The sequence below is a fragment of the Pelophylax lessonae genome (genome assembly GCF_965119305.1).
Source record: "Pelophylax lessonae genome assembly, chromosome: 5".
NCBI lineage: Eukaryota > Metazoa > Chordata > Amphibia > Anura > Ranidae > Pelophylax > Pelophylax lessonae.
In genome coordinates this window covers 100,291,017-100,311,181 of record NC_138772.1, presented here as the reverse complement: position 1 = coordinate 100,311,181, position 20,165 = coordinate 100,291,017, and the positions used below count along the sequence as shown (strand labels likewise).

The window sequence follows — 20,165 nt, the reverse complement described above, 5'->3', positions numbered from 1 at the left end:
CTCACGCCCTGTCTCCTCTGACAGTGAGGATGACACTTTTCCCTCCGCCACCGCGCAAGAAAAGGCACTAGTGGACGCACTGGTTGTATCTGTTCTTGAGACCCTAGAAATGGAGGACGCAGCTGCTGGTTACTTTTGACACTCACAAGCCATCCAGAGCGGCAAAGGTTTTTCCCTTTATGGTCAAAAAAGAGTGTGACCGCCCCAAGCGTCCCCCTGGGGTCCCTAAGCGGATTGCTAGGCGCTACCCATTTGAGGAGTCTCTTATTAAAAAGTAGACTGTGCCACCTACAGTGCATCCTCTGGTCTCCCAGAATGAATAAAGCTACCATGATTCCAGTGGAGGATGCCCCATCCTTGAAGGATCCGGCAGATAGAAAGGCGGACTCTGTGGCCCGCAATATGTACTCCCTGACTGGGTCTGCTTTAAGCCTGGGGTTTACTATTGCCCTTGTGTCACAAACTTTGACTGAATGGGCTAAGTTACTATGCCGTGACCTGGAGGGGGTACAACCTCCCCCTGCCTTTGCGGAGCTGACGGACCAGTTGGTTCGGGGGCTACAATTTATTTGCGATGCCTCGCTGGATGCGGCTCCACTAGTGACCCGGGTGTCGGTTTCGGCAGTGGTCCTCCGGCGTCTACTTTGGCTAAAATGCTGGTCTGTGGATCAGACCAAGGTCTTACAGGGGGTAAAAGTTCTTTTTCGTCCCTCAGGGTCAAGTGATAAGGGATCAAAGTCCTTCAAGGCCCCCTTGGGTGGTTTAGAGTGACCCTTGTCTGGCAAACAGAAATCGGGTTTCTCCAGACCCATGGATAAGACCCCTTTGGCTTGAAGGTGCGCACTCACCCGTATCTACGGTGGAAGGACATCTTTGCTGGTTCCCGGACCTGTGGCTATCCCGGATACAAGAGGCTCTCTTTGGTTCGGTACAGGACCTGTAATAGTTCCGGTTCCGAGTTTGGAACGCGTTCAGGTCTTTTACTCCAACCTGTTTTCAGTCCCCAGGAAATAAGGCAAGGTGTGTCCAATTCTGGACCTAAAGGCACTGAATTGCTTTGTGCGAGTTCAAAAATTCAAGATGGAATCCGTTTGTACGTTGGTGGCTTCCCTACATCAGGGGGATTTTCTGGCCTCTTTACGCATCAAAGATGCCAACCTTCACATTCCAATGTGTGCAGGACATCAACATTTTCTGCGTTTTGCTGTGGGAGAGGATCACTATCAGTTTGTGGCGTTACCCTTTGGTCTCGCCTCTGCTCCTCGGGTCTTCACAAAGGTGTTGGCCCTGGTCTTGGCGTTATTACGCCAGCGGGGGATATCGTTCTTGGGTTACCTGGATGATCTGCTTCTCTGTGCAGTCTCCCATGGCGCTGGTGACAAACTTGGAGGTCACCATGAGAACTCTGGAGGAGTTTGGGTGGATTCTGAACCTTCAGAAGTCGTCCCTGGTCCCTTCCATGAGACTGGATTATCTGGGCATGACTTTGGACTCGTCCTCAGCCAGGGTGTTTCTCCCTCTGGAAAAACTTAAAAAAAACAGACTGCAATTCAGCTACTGCTGTCCAGCAACTGGTCATCCCTTCGGACTTGTATGAGAGTTCTGGGACTGATGGTGTTGTCCTTCGAGGCGGTCCCTTTCGCTCAATTCCAGACGAGGATCCTCCAGAAGGAAATCCTTCTCAAATGGAACAAAGATCCAAATTCCCTGGACAACCAGACCCAGCTGAGCCACAGTAGCTTATATGGTAGCTTCGGTCCCTGACGCTCAAACAAGAAAAATCATTCCTTTCCTATATTGGACAGGTGTCACGACAGATGCCAGTCAGTCTGGCTGGAGAGGTGTTCTCGACAGGCTTTCTGCTCAAGGGGTCTGGTCCTTGGAAGAATCCAGGTTACCGATCAATGTTCTGTAGCTGAGAGTGATCAGGCTTTGCCTAGTCCACTGGATGGAGTACCTTCCGGTTTGTCCAGTGCACATTCAATCGGACAATGCCGCGGCCGTGGCTTATGTAAATCACCAAGGGGACACCAGGAGTGTCCTTGCGGCCTTGGAGGTGGCAGGCATCCATCAACGGACGGAATGCTTTGTTCCAGCTCTCTCTGCCGTTCACATTCCAGGAGTGGAAAATTGGCAGGCGGATTACCTCAGTCGACCGACTTAGGATTAAGGGGAATGGTCTCTCCATCCGAAGGTGTTCCAGCAGTTGTGCCTTCGTTGGGGCACTCAAAGGTAGATCTGTTGGCATCTCGGATCAAAAGGAAAGTGCAGAGGTTTGTGGCCCGCTCTCGAGACCCTCTGAAAGACGCCACAGACGCTGGTGGCTCTGTTAGATCAGTATCAGCTGATGTATGCCTTTCCCCCTCTCAATTTGCTGCCAAAACTTCTTCGCAGGATCAAGGCGGAAGGCATTCCGGTCATCCTTGTGGCTCCGGACTGGCCTCGCTGAGCTTTGTACGCTGACCTGGTCAGGCTAGTCGCAGACGTTCCTTGGAGAATCCTCTTAGGGAGGATCTACTGTCTCAAGGGCCAATCTTCCATCCTGCTTTACAGTCGCTGACTGTGACTGTAGGCGTAGCCAGAACTTTTTTTCTGCCTAGTGTCCTACTCCTGTAGGGGGCTGTATAACCCTACTGTTATGAAGAACAGAGACTGCGTCAGTCAATGAACTTCAGAGAAGAGGATTTTACGGTAAGACAAAAATCCAATTTTTTTAACCTGCAAAAAATGTACAAGTGGAAATAAGTAACACTTTTGGCAGTTAAGTATTGAATTAATCATAGAAGCTTACATTTCTGACCAAAATGAGGGACAATCGAAGAGGAAAGAGGGGCTAAGGGATTTGGTTTCAAAAGAGTTACAGTCTCTCCAAATGAGGGACAGTTTGGAGTTTATGTGTAAGTGATGTACTGTCCCTGGAAAAAAAGACACATAATTACTACCATATTTTCCGGCGTAAAAGACGACTTTTTAACCTAAAAAAAAAAATCCCCCAAAAATGGGGGGATTGCCTCACCGTCAGAATACACTGATCAGTGCTGCAATTCATTGAATTCATGTGCTGATCAAGTGGAAATTTTCCAACATGCCTTTTCATGAGAAGTTGATTGATAGATTGACTTCTCATGAATGGGAAGGCCATACATATATCGAAATTTGTCCGGTTACTGCTTAACCAGCTGACTTTTCGATCCATGTATTGCCAGCTTAACCACTTCCCACTGGCCGCATGCATATACTGTATGCAGCCTCTCGTGGGGTGGGCTTTAACGCCAAGCGGCCGCATTAAAGCCCACAGAGGTCAGGTGGTTAATCTTCAGTTTGGGCTTGTATCTATGGAGCTAGTATGTACAGTAAATGGAAATCTTCCAGATAAGGTAACAGACAGCATAAAGAACCTGTAAAGGTTTCTAGCCCTTCCTCCATTTTTTTTCCAAACAAATTAAAAAAATGCTTTGTTCTGAGTTTCATTTTAATTCAAGTAGGGTCTGCCCTGGTATATTTGTGTATTTAAAGCTGAACTCCATGCAGATATAAAAGACCCAAATCAACTCTGCTCTGTATTTATAAATACATCAGTTGTGCTGCATGTGCTAACAAGGACCATGCTGATAGGAGGAGAGGGAAGAGAGAGGAACTCATCAGTCTTCTTCTGCTTATCCTTTAAGTACACAGACACAGGCTGAAGGAGAAACAAGAACTGTGTCTGCTTCTTTACACCATATGCGATTGAAAAAATATGTCAGAAAGATGAATGTTTCCAAACAGTCTGCAAACGTCTGGGGACTGAGGAGACAAGTTGCTCAAGTTTAGGAATAGGAATGTTGCCCCATTTCTGTCTAATACAGGCTTCTAGTTGCTCAACTGTCTTAAGTCTTCTTTGTCGCATCTTCCTCTTTATGATGCGCCAAATGTTTTCTATGGGTGAACGATTTGGACTGCAGGCTGGCCATTTCAGTACCCGGATCCTCCTTCTACACAGCCATGATGTTGTAATTGATGCAGTATGTGGTCTGGCATTGTCATGTTGGAAAATGCAAGGTCTTCCCTGAAAGAGACGATGTCTGGATGGGAGCATATGTTGTTCTAGAACTTGGATATACCTTTCAGCATTGATGGTGCCTTTCCAGATGTGTAAGCTGCCCATGCCACACGCACTCATGCAACCCCATACCATCAGAGGTGCAGGCTTCTGAACTGAGCGCTGATAACAACTTGGGTTTTCCTTGTCCTCTTTAGTCCGGATGACATGGCATCCCAGTTTTCCAAAAATAACTTCAAATTGTGATTCGTCTGACCACAGAACAGTTTTCCACTTTGCCACAGTCCATTTTAAATGAGCATTGGCCCAGAGAAAACGCCAACGCTTCTGGATCATATTTAGATATGGCTTCATTTTTGGCCTATAGAGTTTTAGCCGGCAATGGCGAATGGCACGGTGGACTGTGTTCACCGACAATGTTTTCTGGAAGTATTCCTGAGCCCATGTTGTGATTTCCATTACAGTAGCATTCCTGTATGTGATGGAGTGCCCTCTAAGGGCCTGAAGATCATGGGCATCCAGTATGGTTTCCGGCCTTCACCCTTATGCACAGACATTGTTCCAGATTCTCTGAATCTTTGGATGATATTATGCACTGTAGATGATAATTTCAAGCTCTTTGCATTTTTTCTCTGAGAAACTCCTTTATGATATTGCTCCACTATTTTTCGGCGTAGCATTGGGGGAATTGTTGATCCTCTGCCCATCTTGACTTCTAAGGGACACTGCCACTCTGATAGGCTCTTTTTATACCCAATCATGTTGCCAATTGACCTAATAAGTTGCAAATTGGTCCTCCAGCTGTTCCTTATATGTACATTTAACTTTTCTGACCTCATATTGCTACCTGTCCCAACTTTTTTGGAATGTGTAGCTCTCTGAAATCCAAAATGAGTCAATATTTGGCATGACATTTCAAAATGTCTCACTTTCAACATTTGATATGTTATCTATATTATAGTGTGAATAAAATATAAGTTTATGAGATTTGTAAATTAGTCCATTCCTTTTTTACTCACAATTTGTGATGCGTTAAAGATTAGCCATTTCAGTAATACAGTATCAGGCCCCTTTTACACGAAGGGTTCGATCAGATCCGCATGTCAGTTTTTTTAGGCGGACCTGATTGGACCATCCATTCAGCCATATGGACTGGCGGGTGTAAACGGACTTGTGTCTATTTATTTACATTCTCCTACCTTCAGTCCTATCTGGTCCACTTAAAAAAACGTAAGGGGATCCATCCATTCTCCATCTAGGCATATTGGATTAGAGGTAGTCGGGTGTAAATGGACAGCGGTGTTTGTTTACTCCCGACCACTCAGAGCAGAGCGGGCTCTGTCTGAGTCCTCTCTGCAGAAACTCAGCTGACTCGAACCGGTCATCTGCCTGATAAGAGGCCTTCGTCTACAGATTCTGAAGAGTGTGAGAGGTATTGATGTCCTTGCATAGTTGCATTTCATTTGGATAGCCCTATATACTTATAAGTGGGTACAGGAGAATGACAATCTGAGACACCTCCTGCAGTATATCTTTGACTTGCTTCCAGTATCTGTGCAATTTATGGCAGTGCCAAAATCTGGTATATTAGATAGCCATGGTCATGTTTACATCTAAAGAATCTGCTTTTGCAACAATCGGTTAAAGTGACTGAAATTTATTTTCACATTTTAAATCAATAATTCTTCCATTATTTAATGGTGCAGAGAAATAACTAGAAGTATAAAGTAACAGAATATTCACTTAAGGTCTTTTCATGTTTGTGAAGTGTCTGTTGTGTCTTGAAAGGTCATGGCTGTCTTGCTTGAAGAGAATTGTTCAGAGTACCAGTCTCGAAGCAAAGTTCACTCTAAAGAGCCCTGCATGTCCATCAGTGAGGGCTGCTTCCATTTAAATACCAACCTGCCATTTCTTCAAGGTAAAACATGAAACTATTTATTCTTGTTCCTTTTTAAAGCTCAATTATGGTCTGCTCAAAACCTATAGAAATCAAATTTTCTTGGTTTTTAAAGAAAGTATTTGTATTTTGATGTTTATACTTTAGTGTACAGTATCTCACAGAAGTGAGTACAACTCTCACATTTTTTGTAAATATTCTATTATATCTTTTTATGTGACAGCACTGAAGAAATTGCACTTTGCAAAAAGGTAAAGTAATGAGTGTACAGCTTGTATAACCGTGTAAATTTGCTATCCCCTCAAAATAACTCAACGCACAACCATTAATGTCTAAACCGCTGGCAACAAAAGATAGTACCCTAAGTGAAAATGTCCACACTGGGCCCAATTAGCCATTTTCCCTCCCCGGTGTCATGTTACGCGTTCGTTTTGCAAGGTCTCGGGTGTGAATGGGGAGCAGGTGGTATCGCTCTCACTCTCTCATACTGGTCACTGGAGGTTCAACATGGTACCACATGGCAAAGAACTCTCTGAGGTTCTGAAAAAAAAGATTTGTTGCTCTACATAAAGATGGCCTAGGCTATAAGCAGTTTTCCAAGACCCTGAAACTGAGCTGCAGCACAGTGATCAAGACCATACAGCGGTTTGACAGAACAGGTTCCACTCAGAACAGGTCTTGCCATGGTCGACCAAAGAAGTTGAGTACACATGCTCAGCGTCCTATCCAGAGGTTGTCTTTGGGAAATAAACGTATGAGTGCTGCCAGCATTGCTGCAGAGGTTGAAGGGGTGGGGGGTCAGCCTGTCAGTGCTTAGACCATACGCCGCACACTGCATCAAATTGGTCTGCATGTCTTTCGTCTCAGAAGGAAGCCTCTTCTAAAGATGATGCACAAGAAAGCCTACAAACAGTTTGCTGAAGACAAGCAGACTAAGGACATAGATTACTGGAACCATGTCCTGTGGTCTGATGAGACCAAGAAAAACGTATTTGGTTCAGATGTTGTCAAGCGTGTTTAGCGGCAACCAGATGAGAAGTACAAAGACAAGTGTATCGTGCCTACAGTCAAGCATGGTGGTGGGAGTGTCATGGTCTGGGGCTGCATGAGTGCTGCCGGCACTGTGGAGCTACAGTTTGAGGGAACCATGAATGCCAGCATGTACTGTGATATACTGAAGCAAAGCATTATCCCCTCCCTTCGGAGACTGGGCTGCAGGGCAGTATTGCAACATAAGGACCCCAAACACACCTCCAAGATGACCACGGCCTTGCTAAAGAAGCTGAGGGTAAAGGTGATGGACTGCACAAGCATGTCTCCAGACCTAAACCCTTTTGAGCATCAGTGGGGCATCGTCAAACAAAAGGTGGAGGAGCTCCACCAGCTCCGTGATGTCCTCATGCAGGAGTGAAAGGGGGCTCCAGTGGCAACCTGTGAAGCTCTGGTGACCTCCATGCCCAAGAGGGTTAAGGCAGTGCTGGAAAATAAAGGTGGCCACACAAAATATTGACACTTTGGGCCCAATTTGGACATTTGCACTTAGGGGTGTACTCACTTTTGTTGCCAGCGATTTAGACATTAATGGCTGTGTGTTGAATTATTTTGAGGGGACAGCAAATTTACACTGTTATACAAGCTGTACACTCACTACTTTACATTGTAGCAAAGTGTCATTTCTTCTGTGTTGTCACATGAAAAGATATAATAAAATATTTACAAAAATGTGAAGGGTGTACTCACTTTTGTGAGATACTGTACATGCACACAGCCACAAGAGGGTTGTACAGCATTCTTTGGGGCATAATTCTCTGGCTGGGGGAGTCATAGGTGCAGTGTACAGCTCGATGCCTGCAGACTGTTCAAGTCAATGACAGGCTGAGATAAGTATTTGAACATCGAGCGGCATGTGCGTACAGGGATGTAAATACAATGCCTCCCAGACTATCACTGATCCACCACTAAACTGGTCATGCTGAACGATTTTACAGGCAGCATAACGTTCTCCATGGCTTCTCCAGACCCTTTCACGTTTGTCACATGTGCTCAAGGTGAACCAGCACTCATCTATGAAAAGCACAGGGTGCCAGTGGCGGACCTGCCAAATCTGGTGTTCAATGGCAAATGCCAATCAAGCTCAACTGTGCCGGGCAGTGAGCACAGGGCCCAGTAGAGGATGTCTGGCCCTCAGACCACCCTCATAAAGTCTGTTTCTAAAAGTTTGGTCAGAGACATTCACTCCAGGGCTCTGGCAGTGCTCATTCTGTTCCTCCTTGCACAATGGAGCAGATGCTGGCCCTGCTGATGGGTTAAGGACCTTCTACGGCCCTGTCCAGCTCTCCTGCAGTAACTGCCTGTTTCCTGGAATCTCCTCCATGATCTTGAGACTGTACAGGGTGACACAGCAAACCTTCTAGCAATGGCTGGTATTGATGTGCCATCCTGGAGGAGGTGGACTGCTTGTGCAACCTCTATAGGGTCTAGGTATCGCCTTATGCTACCAATAGTGACACTGACCCTAGCCAAATGCAAAACTAGTGAAAAACAGTCAGAAAAGAGGAGTAGGGAAAAATGCCATTGACCTCTACCTGTAAAATCATTCCTGTTTTGGAGGTCGTCTCATTGTTGCCCATCAGGTACACATGTTGTTAATTTCATTAACGCCAAAGCAGCTCAAAATGATTAACAATCCCTTCTGCTGCTTAACTGACTAGATCAATATCCCAAGAGTTTAATTGACTTGTTCCTTTAAATTTTTTGAGCAGTGTATAATGCTCTGAATACAGTGCTGTCCCAGCTAAAGACTTCTGTGCACTATGTGAGAGGGGAGAGAGGTGAACTTAGTACATTGGTCTGTACATTGGTCTGATGTGCCCCCTTGGGGAGGGCGTTTGGGTGTTGGTATGGACACATCATAAAACAAATAAGACATACAACACCTTTTGAATCAAGCTGACATTGTTTTTTGAAATGTCTTGCAGGGGCTACATTTGGGTTTAAGGCTCCATTCACACCTGAGCGTGTTTTTTTTTTCAGCCGTTTTTTGCCAGTGTTTGAAGGCAGGCATTGACATCTGACCAAGAACGCTTGTAATCTGCCAAAAAAGAAGCTCATGTACTTTTTTTAGCTTTAGGCGTTTTGCTTCAGGCGAAAAAACACTCACATGTGAACAAGGGCCATTGAAATTAATGGGATTTTGCTTGTTAGGCATTTTGGAACTTCAAAAAAGCTCAGGTGGGAACAGGGCCTTAAGTAACTGCTTTGAGAGTTCACATGTTCTGGACTCATAATAGAGTTGAAACTGCAACCTAGATTATTTCAGCAAAGATAATAGAACAAATATAAGGAAATTGATTATATAGAAGCCTGCAAAATTCAGGTGAATATGGAGACATTTAAAGGAGGACTACATATGAAAGTTAATGCATATTATGTGAATTAGTGTGCCCAATGTTTAACTATGAACAGTTATTTGAATATATAGATTTAGGAATCTACTCTCCAATGTTGTGGCAGAGAGAAGGCATTGTGTTACCAAAGAGCCCTGTACGCAACAAAAGGGAAAGCTCTCCTTTGTTGAAAAGCCGCACTGATCGCTTTCTGTCCTCCTTTCTTGTGCTCCCCTATTGTCCCCACATCACACACACCTAGATGACCACCGTAAACCAGCACAATTGCTCTTCTTCATCCAGCACCCTTATGTTTTAGGCAATGGGACAAATATTTATTTTGGAGGTTTAGATCTGAATGTATTATAATATATATGACTCACTTTACTACTGGTGGCTAAGATGTTAAACCTTCTTTTGCATGGTCATATTGTATCCGACTATACAAGTTTAAAGTAATTTTAAAGTCTTGTTTTTTTTTTTTTTTTTTGCTTAAAAATTGAAAACATGTCCTACTTGCCTACTCTGTGCAGTGTTTTGCACAGAACAACACAGATTCTCCTTATCTCTGGCCTCTTTGCGGCGCTCCTGGCCCTTGCTGAGTGCCCCAACAGCAAGCAGCTTGCTATGTTGGGTCCGAGCTGAGGCGCTTCTATGTGTGTCCATTTAGACATGGAGCTGCGACTCGGCCGCACAGCCTCCTCTCTGTTCACTGGGTCACTGACTTTGATTTGACAGCATCGGGAGCCAAAAAGGAGGGAGAGTCCTGGACCGCTAATGCCTCGTATACACGCAACGATCATCGGCAGACCGATCAGGCAGTCTTTTGTCCAGTGTTGTTGTGTTGGTTGAAATGTGCTCTAGACTGCACACGAATTTTCTCGGCCAACAAAAACCAACTTCAGAAGTGATGTCATGTGCTGGTTTACTTTCCGTGTGTTTTTTCTTCTCTGAGCAAGCCCAGTCTTGCTCATCAGATTTTTGTCTGCCGAAATCTGTACTGACTGACGGAAAATCGGCCGTTCTGTTGACGGCCAACAAAAATTTTATAGCCTGCACACCAGATTTTGTTTGCCCGAAAAGTAGGAGTCGGTTGTCGAAAGCATCATACTAACAAGCCGAAAATCGGCCGATCGGACGTTGGCCGAAAATTCACGGCCAACTATCGATGCGTGTGTACGAGGCATAAGGCTCTCGTGCAACATTGCTGGATTGAGATGGGGCTCGGGTAAACTATGGGGGGGGGGGGGGGTTGCTGCTGCACACATGTTTTTTATCATTAAGATTAAAAAAATGCTGCCTTTAGGACCACTTTAATAGGGTTTTATTTAATTCAGTGTCAGCTGGTGATGGGTATTCTGGCATATGTTTATTCATTTGTAATAACTAATATATTCAGAGAGGGTTTATGTTTGTAGTATTTAAAAGCTCGGGTGTATTTTCTATATATCTTCTAGGGCGGAAGGTCTATCACTTGCAGTTCTCTGAGGCACAGAGACATTTGTTACTTACTGTGCACGGTCAGAGCAACAAATCCATTTCTGCCTTTCTGAGTGACAAGTATCTTATCTGTGTGTGGAATATATGGCAGCCTTCTTCTCCACTGAACATTCTCATGTGTGAGTCCGAGGTATGGAAATTCATCATTCGTCTTTCTCTGTTATGGTTTGGGAGAATTTTAAGAATTTTAAAGTGCTTTTCCTATAGTCCCCTCACTCCGTTCACTTAATAGTTCTGTAGCTTAAAACATGAGTATTTTTATTGCTGTGTGTTATTTTATTATTTTAACAATCTAATTTTTTCTGTTTACATCATTATATACAATACTATGCAGAGCAGATGAATTTAGTAATTTTCCTGTTAAAACCAATTTCATGCAACATGTAAATGTAAACCGGTCTTTGGGTGACAGAAAATATCACTCTTTAGGATAATAGGAGTTTCAACAGTTTTATATGTTTGTTTTTATATGGGAAAATACAAGAAAAAATAAATTTGTCATGGGACTTTAAGTGCCGGTGTTCCGTGAAAAAACCATACCCTCGTCACTTCCGGTGCACCTATGGAGGGTATGGATTTCTCACAGTAGTGTATATAATGTTACACTTGCCGCCGTTACATTAACCACTTAAGCCCCGGAAGATTTTACCCCCATTCCGACCAGGGGGTATTTTGCGATTCGGCACTGCGTGACTTTAACGGACAATTGCGCGGTCATGCGACGCTGTACCTAAACGAATTTGGCGTCCTTTTTTTCCCACAAACAGAGCTTTCTTTTGGTGGTATTTGATCACCTGTGCGATTTTTTGATCACGCGCTATAAACAAAAAAAGAGCGTCAATTTTGCAAAAATAACAATATTTTTCACATTTTTTTATATGAAATTCCCCCAAAAAAAATGTAAAAATCAAAATTTTTTAACTTTTTCGGCCAATTTGTTTTATGGTACATATGTTTGGTAAAAAAAAATCGCAAAAAGCGTATTTTGATTGGTTTGCGCAAAAGTTATCGCGTTTACTAACAAAGGGAAAGATTTTTGTCATTTTTGTTGGTTTTTTTTTTAACGCGTAATGGCGGCGATCTGCGATTTTTTTTGCGGTACTGCGACATTGCGGCGGACAGATCGGACCCTTGACTGACATTTTTGACACTTTTGGGGTTACCAGTGACATTTCTACAGTAATCAGTGCTATATATATGCACTGTTACTGTAAAAATACACTGGTAGTGAAGGGGTTAACTTTATTTGGGAGGGAGGGGCTGTGTGTGTCCCTAGGGGCGTGCTTTCTACTGTGATTGGCTGTGGCTTCAGCTGTAAGGACACTGATCAACGGATCTACATAGTAGATCCATGTGATCAGTGTCTTTGCAGCGAGGAGAATGACAGGCAGCTTGTTTACACAAGCTGCCTGACATTCTCCCTCTCCCCCGCCGATCGCCGAGTGGCCGGCGGACATCGGGTCCGCTGGTCACACGCGCGGGGGGGTCCGTGACCACGCGGGAGCGCGCCTCCGGGGGGCGCGCGCTCGCTCCCTAGACCCTCACAAGCAAGCAACGTAGCCCTACGTTAGTTTGCCTGTGAGGGGCTGACCGCCGACGTAGATAGTCGTGCGGCGGTCGGCAAGTGGTTAAAACAGCTCCTCTGCACTATGAGTCATCTCCGCTCCTTCCCCTGTCACTTCCCTGATCTCGGCTAATAAATATAAAAGCGGATCACGGAGCCGACATTTACATTTCATACACCCGCCGCCGCCGCTTTAATATTTATTAGCCGAGATGAGGGAAGTGTCAGGGATAGGAGAGGAGATGCCCCATGTTGCCGACGAACTGTTTTAATGTAACCACCGCAAGTATAACATTACACACACTCCGTAATAATTTCATTCCCTCCGAGCATGCGTACTTCTGAACTTCTCTGCTGTGCAATGACGTATCCGGGGCTCTGAGCATGCGCACTGCTGCGCCGCTCAGCTGTTTAAGACCGGAAGTGACGAGGGTATGGAATTCTAACGAGGTATGGTTTTTTAACGTTACACCGGTTCACACTAGGTCGCTCCGACTTAGGGGGCGACCTGTGAAGTAGCGTGCACCGCGACTTCGTCGAGACTTGCACGGACTTCATAAAATGAATTTCGCCTCGAAGTAGTACAGGACCCTTTTTCTAAGTTAGAGCGACTTGTGTCGCTCCTATTAGAACCAGTCCTGTACTACACTATGGGAGTGACGGTGCACTACTTGCCAGGCTGACCAAGTCGCCTGACAAGTCATATTAGTGTGAACCTGCACTTAGTGAGGCATATCACTTCTAAAGTAATATATAGGGTACACATAACTTCAAATTTATAAACAATTACTGTAATTAAGCATTCGGTGATCTTACAAGTACATGATGACAAATTTCAAATATATAGACACATTAAAAAGAGGTGACCGAAAAGAAATTCGTATGATAACAAAATAAATTCATATAGTCCTGGTACATGATGATATTTACATATTGGCATAAATATAGCAAACAACATTTCTTCACTTCCCAAGACTCCTAATTCCTGGGGGGTTTGCAGTGGACCGGGATCCATGAAATGCATAAAGTAGGAAATTCCCATGTGGGAAAAAGATGGTACCTCACTCCCCAAAAGGAGCTTGGAGAGCAAGTGGAGGATTAACCCCCTTAATGCGTTATTGATCTGCTGACGCAGAGTGAGCGTGCACTTCACCAGGGGGTGGAGCTCTGTGGTTTGCGGTGAATCACATTGGTTATTTATGTGGAGATTTAAGGGAGAAGACCCACTTACTTTGCACTTTATATGGACTTTTGTGACTTGTACTTCATGTACATTTTATGTTGATGGATGGGAGTATATTAATTTTACCAGTGGTGATCTAATCAAACGAGATTTAAGGATAAGATGCATTTTTTTCCCCCTTTAAATGCATGTCCGTGACCTGGCGTAATATATGGACATTCTGTTTTGGTGGATGGGAATATATGTATAGGAGATACTATTTACACAAATTCACATTGTATATGAATGAGAGTTCATATTTAGAGGGTTATTTTCTATTTAGGTAAGAGGACTTCACTTTATATACACATAATTATTTATTATTTTTCATATATTGTTTTTTTTTTCATATTTATTTATTGGAGCAGCGCAACCATATATTTCTTTTGCATGTAGAAGTGTGTTAACAGTGTTTGGTTGCAGCAGCTGGTAGTTCGGATATAAGTGGCAGCGCGCAGCATTTGCACTTTGTATTATTTATTGTTGAAAGAAAGCCATAAGAATTCCCGTTTGCGGGAAGCCATGTGGGGGACACATCAAACATGTGGAAGAAGGTGCTCTGGTCAGATGAGACCAAAATTTAACTTTTGGGCCTAAAAGCAAATTGCTATGCATGGTGGAAAATGAACACTGCATATCACCCTGAACACACCATCCCCACCGTGAAAGATGGTGGTGGCAGCAGCATGTTGTGAAAATGATTCTCTTCAGCAAAGACAGGGAAGCTGGTCAGAGTTGATAGGAAAGATAGATGGAGCCAAATGCAGGACAGTCTTAGAAGAAAACCTGTTAAGAGTCTGCAAAAGACTTGAGATTGGGGCAGAGGTTCACCTTCCAGCAGGACAATGACCCTAAACATAAAGCCAGAGCTACAATGGAATGGTTTAGATCAAAGCATCTTCATGTGTTAGAATAGCCTAGTCAAAGTCCAGACCTAAATCCAATTGAGAATCTGTGGATTTGAAAATTGCTGTTCAGGCGCTCTCCATCCAATCTGGCAGAGCTTGAGCTATTTTGCAGAATGGGCAAAAAATGTCACTCTAGATGTGAAAAGCTGGTAGAGACATACCCACAAAGACTTGCAGCTGTAATTGCAGCAATAGATGGTTCTTCACAGTATTGACTTGGGGGCTGAATACAAATTCACGTCACACTTTTCCGATATTTATTTGTAAAAAATGTGGAAAACCATTTATCATTTACTTCCACCTCACAATTATGTGCCACTTTGTGTTGGTCTATCACATAAAATCCCAATAAAATACATTATGAAGGGGGGGGGGGGTATAAATACTTTTTCAAAGCACTGTATTTTAAATTTGTCATCATGTACTTGTACAATCATGGAATGTTTAATTACAATTATTTTTTAATACATTTGAGATTGTGTACCCTATATATTACTGTAGAAGTGATTTGCCTCATTAAAGTCCCATGATCAATGTATTTTTTCTTGTATTTATATTTAGGGATGGAGGCATGTCTCTCTTGGTTCTTCAGATCACAATTTATTCCTTTGTGTATTTTATGGGAAAATTATGATTTTACACTAAGGCGATATTATGTATATTTGTGAACTAAATGTCTTTTGATGAGAAAATGATTATGAGATAAAATAACAACCAGAAGTAAAATAACTCCTGCGGCTTTATGAATTGAGATTACATACCTTGTTTATTTCCTGCTGGTCTTCTGCCATATAGCATTTTCACTCTTAACATAAAACATACACAAGTTGCTGGAATTAAATTAGAAATTGGTGAATACTTTACATATTGTAATGTCCTGGTTTGTATCTACACAAAAGCCATGTGAATTAGTGTGGTTCCTTCCTTAAAAAAAATACCTTCATTTTTTTGCATGACCCTGTTCATGTCAGATTATTGTGCATTGGTGTGATTTGTGATTTTTAAAGAAAAATAATGAATACTTTTTATAAAATGTGCGTGCGGCAGTTTGTGTGCATTTTTTTTTTCATCCTAGGGAAGAATTCTTTGGAATTTTACTGGCCATTGTCTCTTTTAAAAGCCTTGTGTCCATTTAGAATTTGTTTTCAACATTATATACAATATATACAGTACTTTGCAAAGGTATGCAGTTCACTTTGAACTCTTTCACATTTTGTAATGTTATTAACCACTTAAGCCCCGGAAGATTTTACCCCCTTCCTGACCATGGGGTTTTTTGCGATTTTTTTTTTTTTTTTTTTTTTTACTGCGTGAATTTAATGGACAATTGCGCGGTCGTGCGACGCTGTACCTAAACGAATTTCACGTCCTTTTTTCCCACAAACAGAGCTTTCTTTTGGTGGTATTTGATCACCTGTGCGATTTTTTGATCATGCGCTATAAACAAAGAGCGTAATTTTTGCAAAAATAACAATATTTTTCAAATTTTTTTTATATGAAATTCCCCCCAAAAAATGTAAAAATCAAAATTTTTTAACATTTTTGGCCAAATTATTTTATGTTTGGTAAAAAAATCGCAAAAAGCGTATTTTGATTGGTTTGCGCAAAAGTTATCGCGTTTACTAACAAAGGGAAAGATTTTTGTCATTTTTGGTGGTTTTTTTTTTTAACGAGTAATGGCGGCGATCTGCGATTTTTTTTTTTTTGCGGTACTGCGACATTGCGGCGGACAGATCAGACCCTTGACTACATTTTTGACACTTTTTTGGGGGTACCAGTGACATTACTACAGTAATCAGTGCTATACATATGCACTGTTAGTGTAAAAATGACACTGGCAGGGACTTGTTAACTGTATTGGACAGGGAGGGGTTAAGTGTGTCCTAGGGGCGTGATTCTAACTGTAGTGGGACAGGTCTCCTAGTGTAAAAACAGAGATCAACGGTTCTACATAGTAGAACCGTCTGATCTGCATTTTTACACAGGGGAGAATGACAGGCGGCTGGTTTACATAAGCCGCTCTGCCTTTCTCCCGCTGTACCGACGATCGTAGACACACGCCCGCACTCCTCCCTGAACGAGCCGAGGCAGGCGCGCGCCTCAGCGGGCGCGCGCTTGCCCACTATTGGCTCAAATCCCAGTGACAGGCGAGCGACGTAGATCTACGTCGCTCTGCCTGGCCGGGGCTGACTGCCGCAGTAAATATACTGTGCGCAGTCGGCAACCGGTTAAAGAGGAGATCAAGCCCCCCATGAAAAAATTAAGTCTGCAGCTACAAATACTGTTGCTGCTGACTTTTAGTATTAGGACACTTGCCTGTCCCAGGAATCCAGCAATGTCGGCACCCCAGCTGATGTTTCCATTGGTTCTCAGGTGCTGCCGCCACCATTGCCTGTAAAGGAAACTGGCAGTGATGCCTTGTGGCTTCACAGCCGGTTCCCTACTGCGCATGCGCAAAGTGCACTGCGCTTTGTGAATGGCCCGGTGGCGGGGGAAGGAGGAGGGAGGCTGAACTTCTGGGTGGTCCACACCCTGAGATTACCAGGAAGTGGGAGGGGGTACCTGCCAAAACCAAATGTGGCACTGGAGGGGGCAGATAAACGGAGTTCCCCCTTTTAGGTGCAGCTCCACTTTAATGCTAAAATGAACTGAGCTAGAATTTTATGTCATGTATTTACTAAAATAATTCATAATGTTGAACTAGAATACAAAATCTACATTTTTTCCCAGTTTATTCAAAAACTGAAATGTCTTGACTGCATAAATGCTACAAAAGCTCTGCTGGGACCAGTTGACTTCTGAAGTCCCCTGATTGTAACTAAAGTGTCATATAAACTCAGTTAATGAAAAGCCCAAGGGTTTGTTGGAGGACATGCAAACAGCAACATGAATACCAAGGTGCTGACAAATCAAGTCTGGATTAAAAGTTCCATTCTGGGTTTGGTAATAATGACAGGTAATAATAATGAAAAACTAAATATCTCTGAATATAAAAAAAAAGAAAAGAGGCCAGTAGTAAGTCTACAGAGACCCATACCTGGGAAGGGACAGCTATAACCCAGATGTCCCATGAAGTTGGGCTGTATAAACAATGACATTGCTTAAAGCCCCCTCATCAAACCCTATTTTAGGTTTGCCAAAAGTTAGAAGAAGAAGAAACCCAAAACATCTCTTGTCCTAGGTGTGGGAGAAAGCCAATGCTGCTTGTCTCCTTGAGAAAAAATGCTTCCATGAGAACGTGTGCTGATGGCATAAGGATACTTTTTTAGGCACTGGTAAATTAGGTAGAGTCAAAAATGGGTAAATCTGCTGGAAAATTTGTGTTTGTTTGTAGGAATGTACAGCAGGAATGTACTCTAGCCAAAGCTATCCTGCAGCAGTGTAATCCAAGAACTTGTCTTACAGTCTTCCAGTGTCTGGCTCTGACAAGTCCGGTGTCAATGTATTGTGTATCTATAGCAAGACCTAAACATGGCTTGTCCTCCATGAACCCTGACAAATCTAGAACTGGGCCAATAATTGGTGAAAACTACTAGATCCAGATGTTCAGAAATGGTTTGTGTGCGTATTGAAAGAATTTGCAGTAAAACAATTTTTGTCATTTTTGTTTATTTAAATTCTTTTTAATCAGTAGAGTTTTCCGTATATTATGGAATCCAAATTTGAAGCTCTGTTGGTAATGATGATTTCCTAAGTGGGTACAGGTGAATTGAAATTTGGCCAGTTCAACAGGGACTAGACAAATTCTTGTCCGTTTGTGGTCCTCCCTGCATAAAAAAAAAAAAGCTGTTGGATAGATCAACTTCTATCAAACGGCAACGCTGGAAAACTTTCAATCGCCTGTAGCCACTGATCAATGTTTTCTGACAGTGTAGAGTTCCCGATGCCAGAATACAATGTCGCATTCGGGAGGATTCCTCCATCCACTTCGCTTGTTTTTCATTTAGCTGACTGAAAGAAAAAAATCATTTATGTGTATACCCAGGTTTAATAAATTAAGGCATTTACAGTTTAAGTTGTTTCAGATTTCAGTTGCACTGTTAATAGAAGTGCAATAAATAATAAAGCTAAACAGAAAAACCTCTGAACAGCAGGTGCTTACAATTGAACCTTGACAATTACAATTTACAACTGAGTCTTGAGCTAAATGTGCCAAATCTCACTTGGTGGCAACCCTAGGAGCTGGAGAAGTAGACACTTCTTTTTTCTGTGTTTTTTTTTTATATATATAATCCAGGAATATTGTATTTTGTATGAAAGCTAAATTTACTGTCCTTTATTTGAACCTAGGTAAAGTGCTGTTGTTTTAGCCCGGGTAAAGCATCTCTGGTGTTTGCTGGTACAGTAGATGGTTCTGTGTTAGTATGGGACCTGCGGGAGGACTTCAGTATGCATCAGACTTTAACAATAGAAGATGTTAACTGGACATTCAGAGCTGTGACGTTTTCTACTGGTTAGTGGTATTTATTTTTTGCTTGATGTTATTGGTTTACAAGATCATATTCCGCCTATAAAAATACGAGTAGTGGACATTAATAGAGTGGCATCAACTATATTCATAAATTCTGTTATTTGGTAGGACCCTAAAGCAGGCCTGTAATGACAGATTTACCTGCTGTTTTTCCCCTTTACCATGGGGGGAGTGATGTCCTTTGCTGCTCCATCCACCAACATCTTTGAAGCGTCCTATGGGTTTCTTGCTCTCCTACTTGTCCCTGGCATCCAGCTGCTTTCTCGGCTAGTGATGGATTTGGGGATGAGCTGGGGTGTACCTTGCAATGCACATTTGTCGCAGGCAGTGGACACTATTAGAAAAAAAACTTTCTTGTAAGAGGTTTTTTACACCAAATTTCTCATTTAAAGTGTAGCTTGCGAATGCCGTCGTTGTCCTTTTTGGAATATTTCCCTTTTTATTTCTGTCCTTTAGACCAGTGGTCCTCAACTCCGGTCCTCAGGGCCCACTAACAGGCCAGATTTTAAGTATTACCTTGGGGAGATGCAGACTAGAGTACTGCAATCACTGAGCAGCAAATGATATCACCTGGGATGTATTTCAGTTAGCTTGCAAATCTGGCCTGTTAGTGGGCCCTGTAGGCCAGGGTTGAGGACCACTGCTTTAGACAAAATAGAAAGTGAGTGGAACTCTCTCCAAAGGTTGTTGAGACACGGGGCCTATCTGTAATTTTGCTTTGCATTGGATTCTGCTGTGAGCTCTCCCCTTGCCACATAGCACGACATACAGGGTGCTTTACAGGTCCAGGACCTTGGTGCAGAGCCCAGTCTCTGAAGAACTATTAATTCCTGTTACTTATGTGGTGAGTACATTACAAAATTCTTGTAAACATAGAGCCCAGGGTGACCAGTCCAGCTTTCCCCTTTGGGTGTATTGGAACCACTGTCCATCTTTTCAGTGGTGTGGTAGGATCCTGAATGACCAGGCTTAAAAATGTAAATTTTGTGCCATTTTTTGGCTCTAAAGCATGCCAGACTACCACTACTTTGCCTGCACAACCTATTGCGTTGCCTCGTTCTTGCAGAAGTTACTGTGATGCATGCCCTGCCTCTTCCCCCTTGCATTTGGGACTCCAAACCGAAAATATCTCTTGATTCTTTCTCTAAGGGCGTGTAACTAGCTGTTTACCCTTG

General features: G+C 43.0%; 1 protein-coding gene across 1 annotated transcript in view; it reads left to right on the top strand.

Annotated features, from left to right (window-relative positions):
• Positions 1-20,165, top strand: part of DYNC2I1 (dynein 2 intermediate chain 1) — a 134,514-nt gene that overhangs the window by 77,273 nt on the left and 37,076 nt on the right. The window contains exons 13-15 of the mRNA XM_082257423.1: positions 5,831-5,960; positions 10,783-10,955; positions 18,810-18,972. Coding sequence (XP_082113549.1) covers positions 5,831-5,960; positions 10,783-10,955; positions 18,810-18,972 — 466 coding nt within the window. The remainder of the gene's footprint in view (positions 1-5,830; positions 5,961-10,782; positions 10,956-18,809; positions 18,973-20,165) is intronic.